This window comes from Elaeis guineensis, chromosome 8 (assembly GCF_000442705.2).
Source record: "Elaeis guineensis isolate ETL-2024a chromosome 8, EG11, whole genome shotgun sequence".
NCBI lineage: Eukaryota > Viridiplantae > Streptophyta > Magnoliopsida > Arecales > Arecaceae > Elaeis > Elaeis guineensis.
In genome coordinates, this window is record NC_026000.2 from 136,268,324 (window position 1) to 136,295,004 (window position 26,681).

Here is a 26,681-nt window from a genome sequence, read left to right on the forward strand (position 1 = left end):
ATTTCCTATTATTTTTCATCTATTTGGTAAGATATCTCCTAGCTCTCTCTCTCTCTCTCTCCCCCTTTTTGTTAGGGTTTTCTATCCTCCATCCAATCCTGATACTAGTCTCTATCTGCAAAAGAAGTCATTGACTCTTTGGACAATGATAGATCGGATTTTAGATCTCAGCTTCTAACCAAAGGCCTGGCTAAAATATTATAGTTTTTATGGTCAATTTAGAAAAAAAAAATCTAAAACCTAGATTTATGTTGCTAGTAACATCGAGCAAGTTTCCGACAATATAGCCTGTATCGCTAAAAACTTCATATTCTAAGTATTGCAAAAGAACCAATTTTATAATCTTCGGTGATGTCTTTTGATATATGTGGACCATCTTTATTGTAAAAAAAATCTAGGTGTAGAGTATGTCCATCTTGGCCTCTTGATTATGTTAAAACCAAATATAATTACTTAGATCTTTTATACGAGCAAAATGGTTCCAATCGAATTTCATAATTTTTAAATTTTATTTATTAATTTTAAATTTTATTTATATTAAATTTTTAGAAAATAATTGAATTGGAAAATTATTTGGGTTTTGTTGATATCAAGGCTTTAAATTCCATGGAAGAGGATGATCCTAATTTCTCCATGAAAGGAAACATCCCATTGTCCTGTCCTGTCCTAATGGCAATTTTGGTTATACATCTCGATAGAGATTCTCCCTTTTTCTCATTTTTCTTTCTTTTCTTTTTTTTTATTCATTCTTTTTTCTTCATTCTTTTATTTTATTTTATTTTTCTTTCTTTTCTTATCTTTTCCTTCCTTTCTTTTTTCATTTTTCTTCTTCTTTCTCTTTCATTTCTTCTTTCCTTCCTTTATTTATTTTCTTCTCTTTTCTTTCTTTCTATTTTATTTTTCTTCTTCTTTTTATTTGTTTTATTTTTTTCATCTTTCCTTCCTTTTTTTTTCCTATTTCTTTTTCTCTCTTTATGTGGATGGGTTACGATGTCTCGGCTCCATTCCGATCTCATTTTTTTACAAAAATGGAATGAGATGGCCAGGATGCCCCCTCTCTCATTATGACATAAAATCTTGGTTGAGATGCCTAAGCCTAGTCTACTATTCTCATTGTATTTGTTTGATTCCTCTGGTTCTATTGTTTTGCTTATTATTAAACTTTGTGCTCACTATCTCTTCCTCTCTTTTATGGAGCTAGAGACCTAAAAGTAGGTACGTAATGCTTGTAGTTGAGCTTGGGAAGGCCTTAAACCTAATATAAAACCAATCAAGTTATTTTGGTTTATATTGGGAAATCTTCTTTTATAGATATTGTATTAAAGAACTTGTTAAACTTGGAAAATTAAGAAGTTGTTTTGTTGGTTGGCTTGTAGATTTGTTTTAATGTTTAGCCTATTACAACACTAAGTGTGGTTATTTTTCGGATTAGCATGTGGCTAATTGAAGTTGATATACCTCGAAACCAGTGATACCCGGCGTGACAAAATTGAGCTTGCCACAAGCCTATTACGAAGCTTTCATCTTGGCCAATCAATTTCTGCCACTTGACCACTTTGAAATGTATAGAGATGTCCAAATCTCCGCCATTTGGCTACAGCTAATCCATAATGGTGGAACGGCCTTCGTAATTATGAGATATATGGAGAATCACCTTGCGATATCCTTTGGATATGCGAGCGGTTATCCGCAACTACAATCCTCACATGTCCCAAGATTACATCACTCTGAGAGAATCCTCCAAGTAAGTTTCCAAGTCAGAGTGTCAAGGGAGATCCAAGTTGAGTGTCTAGCAATTTTAGGCTGAGTGAAGTCCCTAGAAATGGAACTCTTATGAACTCTCTGGCCTCTCTCTTTCTCCTTCACGTGCTCTCTCCTCTCTCTCTATCTTGCACTCGGAACCTCTGGTAAGCGGACTTTCTTTATCTTTGGTGTTTTATGGTCGACCCTGGTGTTGGAGTGATGATCTGGCCACCATCATCCGCTTCGAGATCTCCGATCAATGTCCTGGGTTCCTAAGCCACCTCATCAAGCTCTCAGCACACCAGACAACTAGTCACATCAATCCTCAATGGAAACAGAAGATATTTTTGAAAAATTTACCATCGTCCGCTTGTTATTGGATAGTAATTGCATTTGAGTTCCATTTGTTGTTAACAGGTCGGAGAATAGGCAGAAAAAAGAGAGTAGAGCGGATATCAGATCCTACCATATCTAGAATTTTGGCTACCAAGGTATATATAATAGATTCTTCTTCTGTATCATCAAGCCATGTGGAAGATACCATGATACAATTTCAGGCATCCAGAAACACCACCAACGGAGTGGACCAAGACAAGCAGGCAAACATGCAAACATTGCATGTCTTATGGTTTGCAAACGATGTCTTCTCCACATCATATGTGCTCATGAACGTCTTCTAATTAATAAATAGAAAGCTCTCGGTGTTAATCACAAAATTAAACATTGACAGGTTAGCAGTAGTATATGGTTTCCCTCTTCTCATATCAATTTTTGAATTACAGCAAATAAGAGAGAATTGGGGTGGAAAAAAGTTTAAGTTGTATCTTCTCACAGATCCAGTAACAGTAAACATGGGTAAATGCAGACCCTCATGCTATAAAACAAAAAACAAAGAGACAGGCAAAGGTATTCGTAGGGTTCAGGGGGTGCTAGGTTCTCTAGAGGAAGCTGAAGTTGTTGATCATGAGGCTTCCACTGGCATAGGCACTCAATATCTCATTCTGTGGTGACCAGAACTCTGCTCTCAGCCCCACTCTCCTCAGGGCTTTAAGTATTTTGTTCCTGTGTACATATCCTGTGACCACAACCTTCTGAATGCTGGCCTCCACCTCAACCTTCTCTATCCCTTTGAGTCACCATACAACCAATTATTTTACAAAAGATCATTAGAACTCAAAATTTAGATGCAATTGTGAGGGAGCTCAAGATTTTACACTACTCAGAGGAGGGAGGGAAAGTCATTCACACCTTTTACTTTGGACAGGCACTTCCTCAGTTTCTTCTCATGTAATGCTACCATCTCCACCTTGAGCTCAATAGTCTGCAGCCCATAAAGTAATATAAACATAAAGAACAATAAGAATATAGATCAAATCATTGTGATATAACCATCCTTATCTCATCTTGTCTCAAGGGAAATGAGTAAAGGAGCACAAAACTGATGCAACCAAGAGGGAACAGATCCACCACAGAACAGTTGTCGATCATATATGTTATTATAGACACTTTCTAACGTGACAATCTTTGCACAAAAACAAGGAAAAAGATACATTTCGTTTCCTAATTGTAGCGATATAAAATTTCATCTTGTTAACTTAGGAAGTATTGTTTAAGACATGTAGTCAGAACACAAAAATAAGAAGATGCATAGCCAACGGTACGCAAATGAAATGAAACTATCAAAACATGAGCAGAAATGTGTGGTCTAAAATGGCAGATAAATTGGCATATGAATACAAAGGAAGGAAGAAATCCAGTGAAAAGTAGTGTTGCTGAGATAGAAATGAGTGGAAGAACAAAAAGATAATTTCCTTTCAGACTCATGCTGCACCTTCAAATCTCAAGGCTGATCCCATTTTGAAACACCTTATCTAAATTCACTAACATGATAACCACATTGCGGAAGCAATGGCTTTTAGAAAAGTTACAGCAAGATTCTACCCAAAGTTCTAATGGTGCTTTACCATGTCAGAGACCAACTCAAATTTCAACGAGCTAAAGCATACCTCCATCTAATTCCCAAGATTGGAATGGAAGGGTAGTGACAATGAGAGGATAGAGAAGCGCAAGAAGAGATTCTGAGATGACAAAAAGAGCTCAAAAGAAGGTGAAGAGGCTCATTTGTATGACAAAAGAAGAGATGGGATGCAGGAGGGTGCAAAGAGGGTCACCAGATTCTGAGGGTTCAATTGAGGAATGATATTATTTTGGCTGCTTTTCCCAAAGGAAAGGAATGGTGGCAGATAGAAGCAAGCAAAGAGTTGCATCGAGGTGGGTGGATTTGGGTGTGGAGCTCAAAGATCTAGGCTGAGTCCACAGGAAAAGAAGGGTGTGGGGCCGTGGGTGATGATGAGTGGGTTGGGAGAGTGTTCACGGGTCCAACTTGGCTTTGGGGATCGTTGAGTTGGGATAGGTAAGACAAAATAACAGTTAAGGAATCTCTGGGGTTTACAGGCAGAGTGGCATGAAAGAAAGGGAAAGGGGATAAAGGAAAAAGAGGTCATCCATGAGAGAGAAAGACCATGATGTAAGAATGGTGTTTTTGGAGGAGTATTGCTTGGGATGCTTAGAGACAAGGGTTTTGAAAGATAAAACTTTGACATAATTTTATCAATAAACAAAAAGTTGTTTCCAGTCCTGATGGGGTCATTGAGGAGGTGGATCAAATCTAACAACATGCCTGCTCATCAGAATTCAAATCCAGTACCTCGAGGAAGCAAAATATGACATTAACTATAAATTAAGAGTAGGTATTTTGGTTTCATGCAATCAGTACTTGAATTCTTTTTGCTTTCAAAACTTGAATTTGTCAATGATCAAGATTCTTTGCGATCAAACAAAAATTTTAATCCATGGGGATGCCGTGCCCCCATGTCCTAGAAACTCTGTTTACCACTCATATTCCTAGCTTAATCTCTTCTTTCTGAAAACTAGCCTATTTGATATCATTGTTTTTGTTTTTTTATCTCTTCAAGTTAATGAAATATTACATGAGCTTGATGTTGAAGATAGTATTTACGCAACTTTTTGTCGCTCCTTATTTTTCTTTTTCTTTTTTTTTTTTTTGAAAGGAATCCATTTTTGCTTCCAAGTACTCTAAAGATTTTTCAAATAAGTTTAAAAAAAATAAAGGGTTTCATTATACATCTTATCGAACTAGTCTATTTTGCTTTTTTGAATTTTGAAGCAAAAATTGAAAATGAAAGCAATACAAATTCCTCTATAAGTACATCCTCTTCTAAATAAATATTTTCATGCAATAAAAATCTAAATCCAATTGAGAAAGGTAAGAAAGTGCACAGAGAAAAAAATGAAAGTGCACTATGAATGGTAACCCGCAACAAAATAAATATTATAATAAATTAACAATCCATCGACTTCCTTTAACACGGCTTGCACACGTCCTACATTTCAAGTAACGCCAGGGGACATGGCTACACAAACAAATTCCATCCTACAACATGGTAGCCATTTCAATCAGAGAGAGAGAGAAAAAAAAAAAAAAAAGCAGCCATGAGGGATTGCTATATCTCATAGGAATTGGTGTGAGATATACGGGTAATCCAGCACAATAATCGAATATTAAGTTTATTAATGGGCACTTTGGAGCATTTTCCCTCAAGTGACAAATAAAGACTACCCTTTCAAATAGATTTAGAGCAAATTGGATTCAATCCAGCATGATAATCTGTAATCCAGTTTCAAAGTTCAATTTTACCACTAACCAAGGTGTTAGAGCAGAAAAGTCCTTGGTTGAGCCAACTTTGACGGGCTAAGACAAGTCTTTTTTTCATTGTTTACCTTTTTTTCGGTGGGGTATAAACTTGGGCATGGCCAAAACAGAGGGCTAAGATTTGGAGAATTTGCTTAGGTTAAGGTTTATGGACCTTTTCATGGATTCTATTCAATGAGCGACCCAAACCAGGGCATTTTGTCCATAAGCATGTCCCATAACATAAAACATCAAAAATAAGAGGATTAACTTCAAACACAGAGCATTCACAACATAGTAAATGCTATTTAATTTAATTTTCTAACTCTCTCAAAACTAATCCACGCAAAAATCTACATACCAATGAATACATTAAAAAATTTCAAAAAAAAAAAAAATCAGAATTTAGCAAGAAGACCTATAGGAAAATAACCTAAAAAGCTGAACCGGCAGTTCAGTTGGCTGAATCTGAATTGCCAATGAAATCCTTGAAAAAAGAATCAACTTAAGCCAGTATTTGGTAAAAGGTCTTTCCATTCAACAAAATAGATTAAGTTGGCAGGGCTGTTGCTATTGTCATCACCACCGGTTTTCTTGAGGCATTTTCACTGCTCTTATTGCTGATACTTCCATCTTCTTCATCCTTGTTGCAGATCATCTTCGTGAAGTCATCCAACGTGCCATCACGATACACAAATATCCCTTCCTCTTCCATCTCGCATTCTCTCATGGGACGGTAGGTTCTATCAACCGCTCGGTCCTGCGCCTTGGTAAGAGACATGGTCCTGAAACCAATATACTTATACCATTACATTTGGGGTTCAGAACAAAACAACTTTAGGAGCAAGTAATACTGGAGGAAACTTATATCATCCACACAACCAAACTGCCTCTAATTACTGCCAAAATGAGATACTTTGCATGATTTATTAGCAAAAATTTGTTCAGGAAACTTTAATTAATGAATAGTCATAACAATTTGCTGATGAGATTTTCTACAAAAATAGTTAATGCATTATTTTATGCTTGTTTACAAAATCCTAAGCAGGTTTGGATGTGTAAGGTTCCACAAGCTTCATGTCCTTATTTGCCTATATAATTATCAGAAAAAGCTGGAAGTTAATGATTTTTGAATTTTTAATTATTTGTTTTGAATCCAAAGGTAAGCACGTACAAGTTATAAAGAAAGTCAAACTTTTATATAGAGAGGTTAAAAGTTTCTGCCATACAAAAGGATTGAACTAAAGAAGAATGTAGTGCTTCAAAGGAGTTATGGTTAAATCAACTAGTATTCAACACAGGTGATGCAAGTGATTGATTCATTCTAAAGGAGGGAGGAGCATTTTTAGACACCGGAAATCAATAGACAAATTCGTCCCAAAAATAAATTGAAAAATAATGCATAGAAGCGAAAAGGAAAGAGTTGCTTGGGATCAAGATGTCCTTAAGAGTTAACATTGTATAATAAAGGATGAAAGTTAGGATCTTACCAGTACATTGACCCCTAGAATAGGTTGCATACCAGACAACTAACATTTGTAAGGCTCATGGAAGCTTTGCTCCTGGGAAGTTGACAATTCTTTAGGAGGTTTCGATGTTATGTTGATAGGAAGTTGTTAAATCTACTCAATTTACTTAGAGCCTTCCACAGAGTTGAGCTCTATATCTAATCTTGTTTTGATTGGAAAAGGCTTCAATAATGATGACAGTGATAATAGACAAACTCTTCAAGGACTTGGTTAAAAAAAATTACTGTCACACAACCTTCTTAGTCTAAATCAGCTTGAAGAGTCTTGCACCCACTACCAAATTCAAAAAAGAAGCAATGCAAAAATTAAAATCTAAATCAATCTAACATACAAAATATCGAATGTTTTAGATTCCCTTGGCTTATGCTTAAAGTTGTCCAAGGGAATGGCTAAGTGCAATGTGGCAGCAGCTAGGGTGGTAACAAGTCCAGTAAAGATGGATTTGATTCGAATCCAACTAGGATGGTGACATATATGAAACCATGGCGTATACTTATTCCAAACCAAGATCTAATTGATACTCTTCGACCCATACCCACTCATCAGTGGATCCTTGTGCCTTGACCAATTTTGACCGATATTTTACCATGTGCTATAATGGCTCGCCTCTATCCTCCAAGTCAATCACGTGCTCAATTTGGATCTGACTCGGCCCAATTTCTGACCTTAGATCAACAACCGTGACATTCTTGATGCGGACATTTCTAACCCCCACAAAAACCCGTGGCTTCTCCGTAAATTACCTCCAACTTCACGGGTAAAATCCAAAAGCAAAGGAAGAGAGAGAGAGTGGGGAGGCCCTCTGACCTGACGTGGAAGAGATTGGAGACGTGGTGGACGCCGATGTAGAACTCGACGGCGACGAGGAAGGCCTTGTACGCCATCAGGTGCAGCCCGTCGATCCTCGGGTACGGGAGCCGCGGCCGCGGCATCATCTCTTCCGGCGCCGCCGCCGCCGCCGCCCGGTACGCGTACTCCCTCCACGCCGCCGCCGTCGTCCCCCCTCCTCCCGAAAGCGGCGGCGGCGCCTCCTTCACCGGCAGCGGCGCGAACCCCGCGGCCACCATGATCGGCTCCAGCTCGTCGTGTGTGAATATCGGCCGGAACGTCGGCGTGTGCCACAGCGTCAGCTTCTTCGCCATCTCCCCCAACGTCGCCCTCATCTCCGCCGTCACCCTCCCCCGCTGCCCCGCCATCGCCGCCGTCGGAACAAAAACCACCTCCTCTAATTCTCTCTCAGAGTTCCGAATTGGAACACTTATTCCTTTTCTTCTCCTTGGATTTGGATCGTGATTAGAATCTCCCTCTTTATCTCAACTGTTTTATTTTGCCTCCATCTATCTACGGGAAGAAGGGTTTAGGGGTTTGGGTGTCGGGAAGGAATGGGAAAGTCAGCGGCGAAAAAGAGGGGCGAATTCTCCATTGATTTCCTGCCTCGCATTTTGAATCAGCCAGGTGATTGGGAAACGGTTTGTTTGTTTTTTTTTAAACATACGTGAAACGCGAAGTTGGAGATGGAGACCCGGCGGTTTATTTTGGATTTGGGTGGGTCGAGGACCCAGGGCGAGGGTCCCATTTGTGTTTCAATTTTTTTTTTTTTTTGGTTGGATATGGAATCCAAATTATGTTGAATTGAGGGTTGGGATAAGCATGGGGGAGCACGGATTGTGCAAGGGGAAGCCAACATTGGATTGGTACATCATTGTTGGGCCCTTGGATTTGACTCGAAGTGCAATGTAGGGAAATTTGCCTTGAAAGAAATATTTTGGCCCTTGGATTCGAGCACATGAAGCATGCTTGGATGGCGGCATGCTCTGGATGATAACTTGTCTGGTTTGTTGCTTGCGTGCAGAAATTTCCTACTTTTAATTTGTTATCATTGAGATGATGCTTCGCATAAAAATAGACTTGTTGCACACTTCCTATAATTCTGTAGATATGAGTTAGAATGAGTGGTTATATTCTATTTCCGTCTCTTCGTGTTGCTTTGCTTTCTCAAACTTGGTCACTTCCTATTTCTATCTTTCTATGTTCTTTTATTTTTCCAAATTTGATCTTTACTCTTTTTTGCTAAAGATCACGTGCATCGGCAATCATTCTAATGGTTGTAAAGTTAGCTACATTATGTTATTTATAGTGCCAAAAAAAAAAAATATTTTCACTTATGGAAATTATAACGTTACATGTTATGCATATAATATTTTAAGTAGTAGTAGCAACAATTGTATTTATATATAGCAACACTATGATTATCAAAAATAGTAGGAAGACCAAACTAGTGATTAAGAAATTAGGGGTCGATGAACTGCACGCTTGGGTGATGTACCTCTTATAGACAGAAATTTCAATTCATCTCAATATATTTTGCAAGGGTTCGAGACTGTTTTCTGTTTCACCATTTTATTTGTAAAAATTGGTTTACATTCACCACCTGTAGGATGGTCTTGTTTGAAAATAAAATCAAAATTAAAAGGAAAAATTTTTTTGGAGCTGTGGCAGAATTAATAATCTGTAACCCAACAGAAGAGCCAGTATGTAAAGAAGGCCATATGATTATTGTTCAATGGGTTTGATGGAGGGCCATATTGGGTCACCATCTGGGATAAACCTGCTCTTGGGATGGCAAAACAAGTTGGATTATCATGGAAAAATTAAAGTGAAAAATATCAATCTCCATAGAACATCAAAGAAGAAAGCTGAGTTATTTCGAAGCACGTGTTAAGACTACCTAGAGATGGGAGCATGGCCTTGCTAGTTTTTACAAGAGAATCAGCTCTAACAAATCCCAAGATGCTTGATGCCCTAACCCCCAGATTTAATACAAACTTGTCCCCCTAGAAACTCCAAATCCCATGTGTGGGCGGTCTAAATTTTGGCACTATTCATGGCATCTTATCAAGAAGACATGGTCTTAGGTATTGGCCAGATTGAGAGAGCAGTCGGAGATTGGGTACCACTTATTTGTTGAGCTTACAGTTGCAAGCTGAGATTTATTTCAAATCCTTAGTTAAGTATATTTGCGATTATGTTACTATATTAGTCCATATATGATTAATATTTTGTTAGTATTAGTCTCGATACACTTTCCTTATTAGCGATATTAGTAGGCTGTACATTGATGTACATATTGATGTAATAGTGAACATAATACACAGATTTTATTTTCTTCTTCCTCTCTTGTTTTTCTTCTTTTAGCATTGTGCATCTCTCCTGTATAAATAGCTGATGCTTGGCACCTAGGTTTTGGATGACATGTCTTTCAAGGAATCCAAGGACTACAATACCAAACCAAATTGATTCTATTTATCTAATGAGGAATAAATGATGGCAAATAAATAACTTTATAATAAATGGATGTTTCCTAAAAATATAAGAGAAACAAATGATCATTGGATTACTATCATCTATAGATTGACAATCATATAGCTGGCATCTCATTCATGAAGTACAATTTCATGCCTATTAATCCGTCAACGAGGTAAGCTGACTGTTGTGCCCAGAGCTACCACTAAACCTTGATCCCATCTAAATCTGAAGACTTTTTGGTTGTTTATAGATCAAAAGGTAGGGCTGACGAAATTTCTTGAATTCAAGTATGGGTCAATTGAAAGTTTATAAGACATGATTATAGCTTTACCTCATCATGTATTATGTTAGGATATAAAGTTTGATATTAACCTGTTGATGTGCATTTAGCCTTAATCTTATCTAAGTTTGAAGGCCTGTTGGTTGTTAATGGATTTGAAGATAGCCGGCAATTTTTTTTGGATTCAAGTGCCAGCTTATTAAAAGTTTAGTAGGCACGAACCTGCCTTGACTTGACCATTTATTATATTGAATCATGAAGTTTGATTTTAATGAATCTTGTCCAACATGAGCCTAAACCGAATCCAGATTGAGGGTTTACCTGTTATACACTAGCAACATTATCCTTATTCTTTATTAGTCTTATAAAGCTAATTGTAATACCCAGCCCATAGGGCCTAGCCACCAAGAAAAAACAGCCCAAAAAATGCCTGTGCATGAGTTTTAAAGCACCTAAAAAGGAGAGGAAAAAAAAAAAAAGGGAGGATCGGGAGTTTTCTTTTCTAATAGATTTGGATGAAGCCGGACTTAGGACTCCTTTCTATAACAGGAGATCCTCTTTCCCTCTATGATGTCCACTGTCGAGATCTTTCTCTGCCTCTTGCCGTCTTTCTCCATTTATTTCTTTCTTATTTATGAATATCCGTACCATGCCTACAAAATCATGGCTAAAACTATCGAAGACAAGATAAGATCTTTCAATTAATCTTCCTCCTAAACCCTCTTAATTTATAGAGCTCTAATTTTAGCCGATTATTATCGAAAATTCTTGAAAAAAATCAGATATTTGATTCCCCTCTTTCTATCATTTTTATGGGTACTTTAAGCGTCGTTCATTGCTGTTGATCATCAGACCAAGGATGCATCATGCGCCATCATGAGCAGCACCCTCGGCCACCATCTTTCGATAGACTTTTTTAGTTTTCAGGGGAAAAAAAAATTCAAATGGAATCTCTTGTTTTACCCTCAAACCATGAGGACAGATGAGGCAAGAGAAGCAAAGAAAAGAAGAAAAAAGAAAAAGAAAAAATAAGAGGAAAAAAAAAAAATAAAATAAAATAAAATAAAGAAAAGAAGGTTCTCTCTCCTCTCTCTAGTTTCCCTCCCACCTTTCTTTTAACTTTCTCTCTTTACAATTTTCTCTATGTAGATTATTTTTTCTCCTAAAGGTTTTTAGATCTTTAGAAGACTGTCAATGAGTTTGAATGGCCCAATAAATGGATCATGATCCATAGTTGTCGACAACATGCTAGCACCTATTTTGATTAGATCGGATGCTATTAGATTTTATCATCCATGATTTTTATTGAATCATTTGCATACTAGTTCAATTATGATTTGATTTAAATCATCTTGATCAGATCAATCGAGATATCAGACAGTGTTGCCTGATCAGCCATATTTCATTTTATTAATTTCTCTCTCCTCTGATATTCTTTCTTTATTTGATTTATGAACCAAGTGAAGGGTCCTCAACCCCATCACTTGAAATCCGAATTGACCTGAGAGATAGATTTTGAACCACATTGTCAATTGGATAGCATATCTACATCATCTGCATCTTGTTGAGCATCGCAATATCTAGTTTTTATTGATCTCTTTTGAGTTCTTGTATCCTAACTAACTCTGATTAGATGAAGTTAATCAAATTAATCCCTAATTATCGAATGACATATTGACTTCCACTTTGGTTCTTATCAGATACTATTAATTTAATCACTCTTGATTTCTGTTGAAACATCTATCTCCTAGCCTAAGCTTAATCAATGAAGTTAGGATGATCGGATCAGCTTAAATTGTTAGATGTGACTATCCATCAATCCTATCTTTCCATAATTATTCATACTTTTTTAATAGTAGACTCGATTCGGTATAGGAGTGTGATCATCTTGATAAGAAGATGTTTAGCATTGAAATATTATGATAATCTATTAATTAAAGAGTTTGAAAAAAAAATTATAGAATTATTGGTATTTGTTAGAATATATATAAAGTAAGTAATGCTTCATTTTTTTTAAATTTATCGATAAATTATAAGATTATTATATCAATAACTTTTGAATCATACTATTTATAATGCATGAATTTGATGACTGATATTTTATTATTGAATATATCTTATTTGATATATTATAGTGAAGCATGATTAAAAGTATTGATTTTGTTATACATTATACTTGATTGACTTCGATACTACATGATTATATATATTTTTATCGAATTAAAATATAAAATATGATTTATAAAAAAATTTGATTCGAGATAACTTGAACTCTTAGTCTGACTATGTGAAGGATCCTACCAATGGGGATTAACACATTGGCAATTGATTAGTCCTGAGCATTTATGTCAAAAGCAGATATGCGACATGTCACCAGCAGATTCATGATAATCTATCAATAGATTCATGGTTCTTAAGGATTTATTGTCAGGTAATATGCAATACATTGCCAGATGATACACAGCTTACCTCAAGATGACATACAGTATTATGACACTACTACATAGATAATATGGTCATAGCTCATGATTAACAAGAATTTGATATTTTGAAAGAAATTAAATTCATAAACAATTTTGAACAAAAATTGAATTTGACATGAATAATATTTTGATAATGCTACATATTAGAAATTGATTTCGAACTGATGCATTTTATATGCTTATTTTTTAAAATGATTAGTTATTTTATGTTTGATTTAATTTAGTTGAATTATTTATTTCTTATTGGGCTATCTAGCTCATTGCCCCATATTTTACTGTTTTACAGATCTTGAGAACTAAGATAATATAAAAATATGTACGGGAGAGTGATTAAAAATAAAATTTATTATTTTTATTTTACATCAAAAATTTTATTAAATTTGATATAAGATATTTGAATTTTATGAGACTTTAAAATTAAATTTTAGTTAGTTAAAATTTGGACTTAATTTATTGATTAATTATTCCATTGTTTGCTTTATGATATTGAGATAAGATGCCTTATATGTTTGTTGGAAGAATTCTCTATGAGTATGCGATAGTTGCTATGACTCTGGCTCGTGATCTCGAATCAGAGATATGACACTAATCAATTATGATTTAAAAAGGCATGACTAATAAATAATTTTAATAATATGAATAGAATCAATTTATATTATCTGCTTGAAAAATGGATCCAATCTCGACCCATATATCTCATCCAACTTGGACTTAGATCTGAAACTATACCCAAAGTCAAGTTGGGCACAATCATTTGATAGCCAGAGTTTGGATAATATAAATAATTATTTGATAAGATTGTGTACATAATATGAATAATTCAATATAGCTCTTGATCCAATATATTCAACTTCAAACTATGTGCTGACACCAGTATTACAGATTGTAGTTTCCAAATTTTTTATGAAATTAGTCAAGCATGTGAATGGCATAACTAGCCAATTAGACTATATTCCCAACAGTATTAGAGTTCTTGATAATTTCATCTCCACCCTTAATTTCTAGAAAGCTACAGATTCACATTCATCTTTTCTTTCTTTCTTTCTTTTTTTTATGAAAATTTCACTAAGGCCATCTAAGGTCTTTTGTAGTTGTTGTCTTTATTATAATCTCTAGATCATTGTAGCACATGCCGATACCATTCTCATAGGTTCTTTTACAACATGATCATGATGCATCTCTTACACTTCCTGTGATGTACTCATTTTGATCCTATTCCAATTAAATTCTCACTAAACCACATAGCCATTGTCATCACTATCACTCTAGTAGCATATTCTTGTGCCGTTTAAAAAGATTCTGCATTTCATCATATTTCAGAGTTTTCTTTGATCAGAAATGAAATAACACCCCAAGAGCACTTCTTAGTAACATCATCTTTAAAATGGTTATCAGTCTAGCATTATGTTTTGTTGATATAACTTGCATGGTTGATATTACGCATGAATCGCATTCATAGAATTGTATGTCTTTGCTCAAAAAAGGATTTCTTGTATCTGCAAATAATTGGACAGCATACATAATTTTAACCATGATCTATCAAGTATATCATGCCATGCTTGTTAGGATTTGACATAAATATAACTGTTCAGAAGATAAAAATGGTAACAAACAGGGATCACTCTTTGTGAAAAAAAAAAATCAGAATGAATACAATTCTAACCTTGCATGATTAGTTCTCCTAAGTATGATCTTATGTCCCTTTTTAGATAATCCTCTCAATGGTACTGACATATCATTGATCTGGTTACTTCTATAAGCTTTAGAAATGGCAAGCATAGAGACACATAACAGCTGAAAAGGAGTGAGATCTTCAGTCCATTGGAAATGATCTCTCTCTCTCTCACTCTCTCTCACTAGCTGGTGGACTCATCTTGCCATTCTAAGACCATGTAGGGCCACTTTTATTCAACCAAGTCTGCATTCCCTTTTATTTAGCTTTGCTATTTTCTGTAACCTTGCTGTGTGAATTTAAAAGATGTGATAATTATCTTAAAACATTAAGTTAGATAAATTTACACCGTATCTTGATTTCTTCCAACATCTAAACTCTTGAAATTTCATTATCTCTCTGAAATAACCATCATAATTGATTAGCTCAGCAAAGCTAACTACATATTCATGACGGCATGCAGGAAGAACTCTATGATTTCATGTGAGTAGAGTACAGTAAGACCTCGCCAGCCTCACCTCTTCTGTGCTGTATTTTTCTTCCTATGGTAATGTTACCAGTAATCTCCACATGAACAAACTCTATCCTTAAAATGGTGGAAGCGAACTAGATCCCGTATTACAATGGTCTTGCCTTCACTCTTAGCAACAAGCTTTGCAAGGTGTGGCAATCACCGCAGATCCTCAGATTCTTCATGATCTTTATAAGCTTTCCCTTTGTTGAGTTCATTATCCCAAATGCAATAGCCAACTTTTCATTGTGATACCGAAGTGACTCTTTTTTTTGCTCTCATCCTAGATCATGGAACACAATGTCTGTGTTGGGAACATACCCCAAGTGAGTTATTCTATCGATCAATCGATTCTGCTCTTTTATGATACAATCTATTTTAAGATGTGACATATCTTCTACAATGAAGACAGATCTTTTTACCAACTTCAGGCCAGTTGTGACCTGGCTTTTTCCTCACTCATCGATCTCTCATGGCTTTCCTCACTTGTTCGACATCACTCTATTGATGTGAGCCTGCATAAATGTTAGACAAGAGTCTGTAATTTTCTCATCACCTGATTCCAATTTGAGGATCTCCTTTGTTGCATATGCTGCTAAGTTTACATTTCAATGAACTCTACAAACACCAAGAAGAGTTCTCCATATAATCAAATTTATTTTGAACTTCATCTCGTGAATAAATTTCATGACTTTCTCAAGCTTTCCTGCCCTCCCAAAAAGATCAACCATGCAACCATAGTGCTCCCTTCCAGGCTCTATACCAAAGAGTTTCTCCATCGATCTAAAATAGTGCCACCCTTCTTCAACAAGGCCTGCATGACTACAAGCAAACAGAACTCCCACAATGATAATATAGTTTGGTTTAGGGCCGATGACTTTCATCGATTCAAATAGTCTTAATGAATCTACACTTCTCCCATTCTAAGCCAAGCCTGAAATTATAGTGCTCCATGAGATCACATCCCTCTCCGGCATCCTCTGAAATAAAGTATCCGTCTCTTCTAAGCTCCCACACTTGCAATATATATCAAGTAGAGCATTATCAAGAATTAAATCCCTCTCATACTTGAGCACATGTACATGGACTTGCTTCCCCATCTCCAACAGCACCATTCCAGTGCAAGCCCTCAAAACACTAGTCAAAGTCCCCTAGTTTGCCAAAAATCTAGCCCTCTTCATCTGCTTAAAGAAATCTATAGCTTTGGAGCCATCTCCACTTTGAGCGAAGCCCCCAATGATCAAAGTCCATACAATCAAGTCTCTGATGACCATTTCACTAAAAACTCCATACCTATGCTCTAAATCTCCAAACTTTGAGTAGATATCGATAAGAGAACTCCTAACAAAGACAGCCGACTCCAACCCAAACTTAATTATACAACAGTGGATCGACGAGAGGGTTCTCAATGCCATGCAGGCTCTTAGGATTGACAAGAAGGTGTGTATGTTAGGTCTAATTCCATCTCTCTGCATCCCAACTAAGAGTATCAAAGCTTCCTCCTTTTATTCGAAGTTGGTAAGCACCGAAATCATAGTAGTCCAGGATACCACATTTTTCTTAGGTATTTCATCGAATACCTTCCATGCTTCATCCATGAGGCCAAATTTCATGTATATGCTGACCAAATTATTGGAAAGAAAAAAATTTTGGGCGATGACCATCAAAGGATAGGTGGTGGCGGATGAGTTGGCCATCATCGATAGTGCCATGCTTGAGATAGAGTTTAATGAGTGGAAGTAGGAGATGGGATCTACATAGAGGCCGTGGGCTTGGAGAGAGGCCATGGCAGCCGTTGCAGCAGGGAGGAGATCGTGGAGGCATAGGTGGGAGAAGGATTCGATCAAGGGGTGGTGGGGCGGGGGTGAGTTGGTGATTGGAGGGGTGGTGTGAAAGAGGGAAAAAGAGAGGTAAGAGAGAGAAAGGAGGGGAAGGCGGGGAGGGCGGAGGAGTAATGAGATGGATTTGGAGAGGAGTTTCATACGAGGGATGGCCACATGGAAGAGAGGATTCATGTCTCCCTTTATTTGGAGGTGGGAGAATACAGTGAGCCATTAGATTTTTGAGGGGGTGGGCTTGGTCTTCATGGGTCGGTTGGATTCTGCTAAAATAATCGATTTTATTTTATTATAAAAATTTAATATATCATACTCAAAATTATATTAAAATTATACATAATATTTTTCATATTTTTATTATTGAAAGATATGGAATGTACTACGGATCATGCAATGATCTCGATGACATAGCAAGCTTAGTGGAAGAGGTAGAGGAGGGGTAAGAAGTAGTTTAGGGTTCCTCATCACTCCCGATGATTTAATATTACAAGATTTTTTTTATAATTTATATTGATATTATCTAGGTCAATTTGATGAAATTAACCTAGATAAAGAATGGTACGATATGTAATTTGATAAAATCTTGGATCTGATATGTAAAATAGTTATTTTTATTTAAAATGATTTATCTAATATCATTTTTATGTATTTTAAAAATAATTTTATTTTTAAAATAAAAATATTTAGTTTAAGTTTTGAATGTATTTGTTCCTGGATTTAAAAAAATATTTTAGCAAATCTGAATGCACTCCCTTTCTTTTGCAGTGAATACATATATCTAATAATTACAAATATCTTTAAAATAATACATACATTCTTTGTACTGAAAATGCATATTTTATATTTGTATGGGATGAGTTGGATATATCAATGGAGTCGACAATTTTTAAAAAAATTGAAGCTTAAAATTGATCAATATTTGCTAAAATAAAAGTGAAGTGATTGTTTTTGCAATATTTCTTTTATACCGCTACAGTCTTGCATGTGTGGTGTATTTTAATTCAAAGAAAATCTCTCTGTACTGTAATGTACATGATTAAACCTCAAATTTTGATGGGAATATAAAATGGTGTGGAAGAGTATTTTATCTTTGTAAAAGCCAAATAAATAGAGATTTCAACTTTGAAAGTGAAATACCAGCCAAGGAATTGTTTGGAGCTTATAATTGAAGTTACATTGCAACTCAAGTCATATTATAACTTAAGTTGTAATAGTTGATTTACAAGAAAACTCACTTCTTGTATTTGAAAGGGAGTTTAGGAAAAGAAGGGCTCTCATCTCCGGCAACACCTCTTCTACCAACATCTTCATCTAGGACGCAACTCCACACATTTCATTGCCGTTAGATCCATCCTCTCTCTCACCATTGCTATCGATCGAACCAATCTTCTTTACTCTACCCATCCTTGCTAGCATCAGGCATGTCCAAGACTGCCTCCATCATCACCCTCATTTGTGCCTTCTCCTTCTCAAATCTTAAATCTTCCACTAGGCCCTATGCAACTCTACCTCCGCACTCCTCTTTGACTTCTTCCTCCATTGGACTTAGTACTTTGCCATCAACCTGGCTATCTCCAATGATGTTTTCTACTCCATCTTCATCTTCTTCATCGATTATCATCACCTTAGGATCTGGTACCATTTCAAGTTTGTTGGTGGAGGTGGAGGGGATGTTGGAACTAGAGGAGCTTACCCAAGTGAAGGTAGAGGCAATGTTAAAGATGTTTACTGGGAAAGAGAAAGATCAAGTTAGAAAAAAAGCACTTTCGTTTAACACGTGATCTCCTCCTTAAAAGTCACTTGACTTTCTTGAGAGCTAGGTCATCATCTCCCCAACCTACAGCAGCTGGTAAGTCATTGGAGGAGGAGCAGTAGAGTGAGCATTGCTTAGAGAGTACAGAGATGAAGCTAGGATTGGTCCTCTAAATGTGAGATTGCAAAGAGAGATGGGAGAATTGGAGGAAGGGGAGGAGGAGGAGGAGAGGTTGGTGGTAGAAGAAATAGCAAGGAGAGGTATAGGAGGGATGGCCAGGGACATTCGATGGGAGGTGAGGTTAAAATAAGACACCCAAAAAGAGTGACATAATGATATCAAGTAGGGTGCTAAGGCTTTGATCAAAAGGGACTAAAGAGAAAATCTATTTTTTAAATTAAAATACCTACTTGAGTGGGTGCAACTCATCACATAGCTATTTTGATCGTGAGCTAACCTACTATAAGATAGCTCTAACTTGCAGCCTAATGATAACTCAACTTACTTGAGTTGTTACTGAACTCAAAATAGCACCTAAGGATATGTTATTTACCAAGAGTCAATGTTAAAGTTTTGAATACCTTAAATCCAAACTTAATCGAATCCATTGAGATCCACGCATTTGGTACCTGACTTATCTAGGCCTTCTTAGGTAATCCACAACTCACTTTGGGGATGAAGGCTGACGAGCCTTAGAGTTTTGGGAGAGAAATATTGTGCTTAAATATAACTTCATTTTGTTCTCAAAATTATTCCTCTCTTGAAGGGAAATACAAATGCTTGGACAGGTGGGGAACTTGGACATGCTATGTTCCTTTTCTAAAGAAAAATATTTGTATTTAATAGTTTTCCCTCATAAAAATAGTGCCTAGAGCATTGCTCACCAAGGCAATGTTTAGGGTGGATCCCCTCTAAGTAGTGTAAATGGTTAGTAAGTTGCTATCCACATTTATGTTGCTTGACTACTTAATTAAGCATGTCACATGTCACAAGGTTTTATTTGAATCAGACATGATATATTTACTAATTGATTCATATGAACAACTTGGGCATAGACATCTGGTTAAGAGTAGCTTGTTGGCAAAATCATTAGTCTTTAGAGTATTTTACTTTCACTCGATAGGCAGTTGGGGTTGTGACTCACGTTCCTAAATTATTTTTACCAAAAAAATGGTGCCAAATCAAAATAAAATTTCGATTTTATTTGTGTGTGTATGTATGTGCGTATTATATATATGTGGTAGAACCTAAAATAGGAAACTCCAACCACAAAGGCGTGCGTGGGATCTGCTTTATGCTGAATCCATACAATAAAGTAGCAGGCCAACGTGATGCTGAAGATTGCGTCGCAATGTCATCTTGATGTTATATCTCAAGGTCCAAATCTTTTTTTTACCCAAAAAAAAAATCCAAATCTCTCTCCGTTCCCTGTTCTAGTTTGTGGGCTCTTTTAAGGGTACGCAAATGATTCGATTAATCGAAAACCGAATCAAATCATAATTATTTTGATGTCTGATTTAATTTTTTTTAAAATTTTAGTTTTGATTTAAAATCGAATCGAAATTTTTTAATCAGTTCGATCTTTGATATTTAATTTAATAATTTTGATTAATCAAAAATCAAAATAATTTTTTTTGATTTAATATTTATATTTCGACTAAATATTACTTGAACCAGACAGTCCAATATTTGACCAATTCTCGATTGCATGCTATCCACCATATATCTATCCTATGAGAGAAAGTCCTTGCTTTGAGTTTAGAGTAGTTTATTTTGAAATATTAATATTTTAAAATATATTTATATAAATTTTGTATTTTATTTTTTTTATTTTTTTGAGGTCTCATTTAGATGAGTTAGATTGATGTTATTTTTTAGATAACATTCATGTTTAGGAGAATGTGCGATAAAATTTCAGAGTCAATTTTTTTTAAAAAAAATTATCTTTCATGATTTATTTAGTTTAATTTTGAATCAGATTTATTTATCACGTCCCTTTTAAATCATGGTCCATTTAGAGTAAGCTCAAGTGTAATTCTGTAGTTCAAATAATAAAATTATTGGAGAATTTAATAAGTCTAAATTAGAATAAAAAATTAACATAAAAAAATTTAAAATCCAATTATCGAATCGAATCAAAATTATTTTAATTTAATTTATTTAATTTTAAATTATTTCAATTTTATTTTTGGCTCTATAAAATGCAGGTTTAAAAGCTCGATTCTTCAAAATTTCGACTCGGTTTAAACCGAAAAAATCGAATGCACGCGCCCGCTCTCCCCGCCTCCAACGCACCGGTGCAGATGTTGCTTCAGATACGTGCACTCCATCAAAGCGACAAAAGATTCGCGAACTTTCTCGCAAGCGAGGGCATATTTTGTAAATCCCGCGGAACTCGTAGGACAGTTCCGTAAGGAAGTCTCGGATTCTTCCCCTCCTATTCAATCCGCCTCCCGACTTCCTCTCTTCCCACGACTCCTCTATCATAATAACTTCCGCCCTCGGCCTTTCGCGCGGTTGGAAACCCTAGACGGAAAACATGGGTTTTTCCGTCGATTCTCGCCGGAGAACCGAGAAATTCGGCGAAAACTAGAGGCTTAAGAGGAGGAGGAGGAGAAGGATCGAATTCTTAGGTCTTAGTCGTCGGACGATCCGGCGGGACTCGTGGGACGGAGGAATGTCGCTTAGGATCAAGGCGGTGGTGGATAAGTTCGTGAAGGAGCTGACGGAGGCTCTGCAGGCGGACATCCAGGATCGGATCATGAAGGAGAGGGAGATGCAGAGCTACATCGAGGAGAGGGAGCGGGAGGTCGCCGAGCGCGAGGCCGCGTGGAAGGCTGAGCTCTCTCGCCGTGAGGTAAGGATAAAAAAAAAAACAAAAAAAAGCTAAAAAGATAAGTTTTTTTATGTCGAGGAGATTAAAAAAAAAAAAAAAAGAAAAATCGTTTCTATTTTAGTTTACGAAGAAAAGCCTCCGAGAGAAACTCCTGGTGTTTTGTTATCAACTTTAGCCCACAATTTATTAATTTCCGTTAAGGCTTCTTATTCTATTTTGGAGGCTATATGTAAGCTAAGTTATTGCTAGGAAAGTTTTTTTTCTTTCTTTCTTTCTCTTTTTTCGCTTTTTTTCGCTTGATCTAACTTTTACTGGGTTTAATTGGTCTACAAATGTTTGATTATGGGTTTAATTGGTCTACAAATGTTTGATTATGAGTTTAATTGATCTACAAATGTTTGATTAGTTGATCATGTTATAGTAGTCCTATCTGGTTAGGATTGGTTAACTAGAAATGAATTACCAACTTTTGTCGGAGCTATTGCTCTGCCAGTGTCTATTAGGGAGTATTTGATATTGCATGAGGCTTCAGGAGATTTAAATTTTGCAACCCTAATCATGATTTTTAGTTAAGGTGTAAATTTTTTCTGTTTTCCTTTTTTCTTTTTTTTAAAGAAAAATAAACAATCTAAACTTATTTAGAATTTAGCAAGGAAGGATCACAATGTATATTGCCATACAGGAGAAGAAGGGTCTCATAAGTTTAATTCACCTATCCTTTTGGAATACATTGAATATTAGTAAAGCATATATAGCAATTTTCAAGACTTCTCCCAGTATTCCAGGTAGGCTTTCTTAGTTCTTATTCTCCAGTGTTTCCTATTAAGAGCAACTTCTGATGCCACTTCAACCTTTTAAATACTTTTGTGCTACTTCCGTCCATGTTTCTCGGGTTTCCCCACTTTGTAATGTTATTTTTTGTATACTTAAGCGCCTTTCTTAACCAGGCTTCCTCAAAGCATCATTGCACAAGTCCATACCATACCATCTCAACTAGTTCACTGTCACTTGGTGCTTTATTGGTACCGTTGTTGTTCGGCATTCTATCCTTTCTGCCTTTAACACATATTCATCACAACATTCTCATTTATACCACACCCATCTTTATTTCCGTAGATTGTTTCTACCATCCAAAACTCTTATTCATCACATTCGTTTTTCTCGAATCAACCACCTATGTCGCACTTGCCAGATATGAATCACCAAGGCATATGTTGGTTGCATAGCATCATAGAAGCACATCTCCACTTCATTGGCAGGTTGTTTTTCTTCTTTTCACTCTTGTGTTGGGCTTGCTCTACCATGTTGTGAACATCTGTCATACTACCCCGATATCACGGTTACTCATAAAATTTGAAATTTTACATGATTACATGTGAAATGACTAATATATAATTCTGAAAAATATTTCTTTACTTAGAAAAGGGTACGGTCTTTAGAATTTTGTAGACCTTTTCAGGCATGCCATAATTAAGAAGCCTTATTCAATTACCTTTGTATTGAAACTAGAAGCCTATTTTGTTAACAAGACTAAGTTAAACATAATATCAGTATGTAACGACAATCTCAGTCTAAAAATACCATAATATGCAGTATTAGATACTTCTTAAACTAATGTTAGATGGGATATCTCCTTGAATTAGCATTAGATGACACAAATCAGTTTTAGATCATGAAGAAGTGGGTTGATGATCAATCAAGAGGCCTTCTTGATCACTTGTTTTATTGTTGTCTTATTGTGAATGCCAAGTAGTGTCATGATGGTCCTTTGATGAGCTACGTAATGCTGTTATATTGGATAGCATGACTAATTGCTGGGTCAAATAGGCCTAAGATTGTGGATATGGCTCCTATTACCTATCCAACAATATTAAGGAATATTTATGCATTTGATAGAGGAATTAAGAGCTTCAAGGCATAGTTAGGAAGCTTCTTTGTTAGAATATGAAACATAGGGTGACTACAATGCATTGCCACTATAGCTTTTCCCGACAAATGCTGCTTTCAGTATTTTCTGTTCCTATCACTACTTGTTAATGGATACATTAAATGCATTGAAGATATAGTATCTTGGTTTTTAACATGGACTAACCATTGTTGCCATACATATGCACAAAACAGTTGGGGTTTAAATGCTGTATGCGATTTGATGTAGAGGATGGAAAGAAAAGAATAGTGTTTTGTTAGCAGAAAGAATTGAAATTAGGAAAGGCTGAGATGACATCATAGGCAAGGCCATGTTCCTGTATTTGGAGGCGACTTTCTTTATCTACAGAGTGACATAGATAAGGGTACCTTTGTAAATTTTATGTTTCCTACTTTTGCTTCTTTCTTTTCTTATTTCTGTTTGCTAGTTTTCTTTCTAGTTAACATTTTGTTTAAAAGAAAACGTTGTCCTTGTCCATTTAACTTTTATATATTTTCCTTCATCTTTAATGCCATCTCTTAGCATTTTGGGAAATTCAAAAGAGAAAAAGCTTTGATCAAAATGCCCATTAAATCTGCAACACTGGGATTAGTGGTAGGTGGTCCCTTAATTGTTTCTTATGTTGCTAATACTAACTGTTTGTTAACTACTTCTCTAAAAGTAGCTGCCTGGAATAGGGCTTTGGTGGCCCCAAAATATGCAATTGGGCCACATAATAGTTGCCCAAGCACCTGTATATGCAACCTGGTTGGTACTCAGAAGGATTTTACAAGGTTGTCAAGTTTTCCCCCCTCCATTTTTCTTTATCAGGTCACTTAAAATTTATGAATTTCAGGTACATCATACTTCTTGGAAGAGTAAAATATATGAGCAATTTTATCATGCTTGACCAGCCTATGCAGTTCTCTTTACCCATCTGCTGTGCCAATGCAAAGGAGTCAAATGAGTATAAGATTCGTCAATGGTATTATATTGACAACCAATATTATAGAGAACTGGAACCTTGTAATATTGTGTATATAAATTGGAGTATGGTATCTTGGCACTTGGTAGTAGGAAACTTCTAATTAGGGTGCCATACCCACTTCGAAACCTCTCCCAAAACTCATCCCTGTACTTAATTCCTAGGTCTCCTTATTCTAAATTTCTTTCAGAGCTCTCCTTCCCATAACTGTACCTGAATGTACTCCAGTACCCGCTTCTATTTCCAACTGTTGGTCATCAGCAGAGCCAAATCTCTCCCATGTAACTGATCATTGTTATGATACAATATCGCTATAAAGAAAATCTAAAATCTATATTTGCAAATTCATAAATCACAATTGCTTTTTGTCAATCTAAATAAGACCAACTGTTGTAGGGATAATAAAGAAGCAATGATGAGAACTGATTTTCTTACTTGCATATCTCAATGCCCCTTTTAAACTGGATCTTGGGACTTGCAGTTACAATGATTCTTAATAAGGTACCTTTGCATTTTGAGCAGCCTTCTTGAATTCCCATGAGTTAATCCATGTACTGCTGTGTGATTGATAAGTGTGCACTCTGATTATCCAAAAGCAAACATCCAGGTTGCCCAAATTTTGTGTGAAAACTTGATCCCACTCTGGCATTATAGACCATTCATTTTCATTTCTTTGCAGAGCTCATCAAGGGTCCATAATTAACAGATATAGTAGTGATATAAGGAACTAAGAAAGATGGCATGTGGTATCTTAATTTCATCAGTGCCATGTGCTATTTGGTGCTTGTTGTATCTGATATCGTCATCACACTTAATTCATTTAGACAGATCCAAGTTTCAGTTTCACAGTTTATTTTTGGTGGGCCTTGGATCCAAAACCAGACTCACCAGTTAACTGACTGGTTTTGAGTGATAAGTTTTTTGTTTGAAACATCTCAAGTTTGATCTCAGAAAGTTTTGATGTAGAAATAGCTGAATTTATTTTATTTGGAAACATGTTGAGACAAAAAAAAAGAAAAAAACAAGGTGGCCGTTTTATTCCCTTATTTCTTTTTTCATCATCGAAAAGTTGAAATACCATTATGAACTTTAAGTTTTAGCAAAATCTTCATATCTTCCTTAAGTCTATTGAATGAACTTTTTAATAGTTTTATTTATTATATGTTGCACTGCCTCGATTTGACAAAACAAGAATCTTATGTATTATTTGCACAATGAGCTGGTCAGAGAAATCTGAGCAGTCTATGCAATTATTAGAGTTAATAAATGGTTACTTTTCTGCAGTTACTTAGATCTTGCAGGAATCTTATTTGTGATAAGGACATCGCTGGCTGAAGTAAGAACCAATGATCATGTTAGATTCATGGTTAGCATATGTATTGTGTAGTTTCAGATTTTGTTGCATTTTGGAATAAGGCCATGATCCTGCTCCCCTGTGCAACAATCATATTTTGTACATAGAAGTACCTGGATCCATGTGTACAATCGTTTTTGCAGGCAGAAATTGCCCGTCAAGAGGCAAGGCTGAAGATGGAGAGGGAAAATCTAGAGAAAGAGAAGAGCGTCCTCATGGGCACCGCATCAAATCAGGACAACCAAGATGGTGCTCTTGAGATTACTGTCAGTGGTGAGAAGTACAGGTGCCTTCGATTCTCCAAGGCAAAAAAATGATGTTATGGACAAAGAAATTAAGAGAATAGAATCTAATGAGGGAGGCCAGGTTTAGTTGGGTGATACCCTGGTTGAATTTGTAGTCGTACATGGATCTGCGTGATTTACAGTTTATACCACAATGGCATTTATTTGATTATTTGTACAGAAAGTTATATGCTTATGGCTCGCATTCTGGGATAGGTGATTCTGGACTTGGACTTTAGTAACATGATTGTCTTCTCTACAGACATTGAGAAGGCAGATTAAAAAATTTTTATGTCTCAGTTGGCAAAGTCACTGGGGTGGAATACTTGTGACCTTAGAATTGTTACTGCTATGTTCTTTTTGCAGACACATTAGCAGCTCTTTTTAGCTTCCAAAGTTGGTAGTCCCTAGAAAGCTAAGAACATGGTAGTAATAATTAGAATGAGACGGTGGATGGTTGCTTTTTGTATTATGTTAAAAAGAAATTCT

At 36.0% G+C, this 26,681-nt stretch overlaps 3 protein-coding genes and 1 pseudogene across 3 annotated transcripts; 1 reads left to right on the forward strand and 3 right to left on the reverse strand.

Annotated features, from left to right (window-relative positions):
* Window positions 1-2,486: 2,486 nt before the first annotated feature.
* LOC109506195 (heavy metal-associated isoprenylated plant protein 30-like) lies at window positions 2,487-4,134 on the reverse strand. The gene is made up of 3 exons (XM_019852319.3): window positions 3,750-4,134; window positions 2,992-3,064; window positions 2,487-2,869 (listed from the first exon to the last, which is right to left on the reverse strand). Exons 1-3 carry the CDS (start codon window positions 3,753-3,755, stop codon window positions 2,682-2,684), a joined length of 267 nt encoding a protein of 88 aa, XP_019707878.1. The 5' UTR covers window positions 3,756-4,134; the 3' UTR covers window positions 2,487-2,681.
* A 1,612-nt stretch (window positions 4,135-5,746) lies between these two features.
* On the reverse strand, window positions 5,747-8,544 carry LOC105049397 (uncharacterized). The gene is made up of 2 exons (XM_010929021.4): window positions 7,792-8,544; window positions 5,747-6,240 (listed from the first exon to the last, which is right to left on the reverse strand). Exons 1-2 carry the CDS (start codon window positions 8,178-8,180, stop codon window positions 6,006-6,008), a joined length of 624 nt encoding a protein of 207 aa, XP_010927323.2. The 5' UTR covers window positions 8,181-8,544; the 3' UTR covers window positions 5,747-6,005.
* A 7,295-nt stretch (window positions 8,545-15,839) lies between these two features.
* LOC109506159 (pentatricopeptide repeat-containing protein At2g03880, mitochondrial-like) lies at window positions 15,840-17,060 on the reverse strand (annotated as a pseudogene).
* Window positions 17,061-21,286: 4,226 nt separating this feature from the next.
* Window positions 21,287-26,364, forward strand: LOC105049398 (uncharacterized). The gene is made up of 2 exons (XM_010929022.4): window positions 21,287-21,684; window positions 26,052-26,364. Exons 1-2 carry the CDS (start codon window positions 21,505-21,507, stop codon window positions 26,223-26,225), a joined length of 354 nt encoding a protein of 117 aa, XP_010927324.1. The 5' UTR covers window positions 21,287-21,504; the 3' UTR covers window positions 26,226-26,364.
* Window positions 26,365-26,681: the final 317 nt, after the last annotated feature.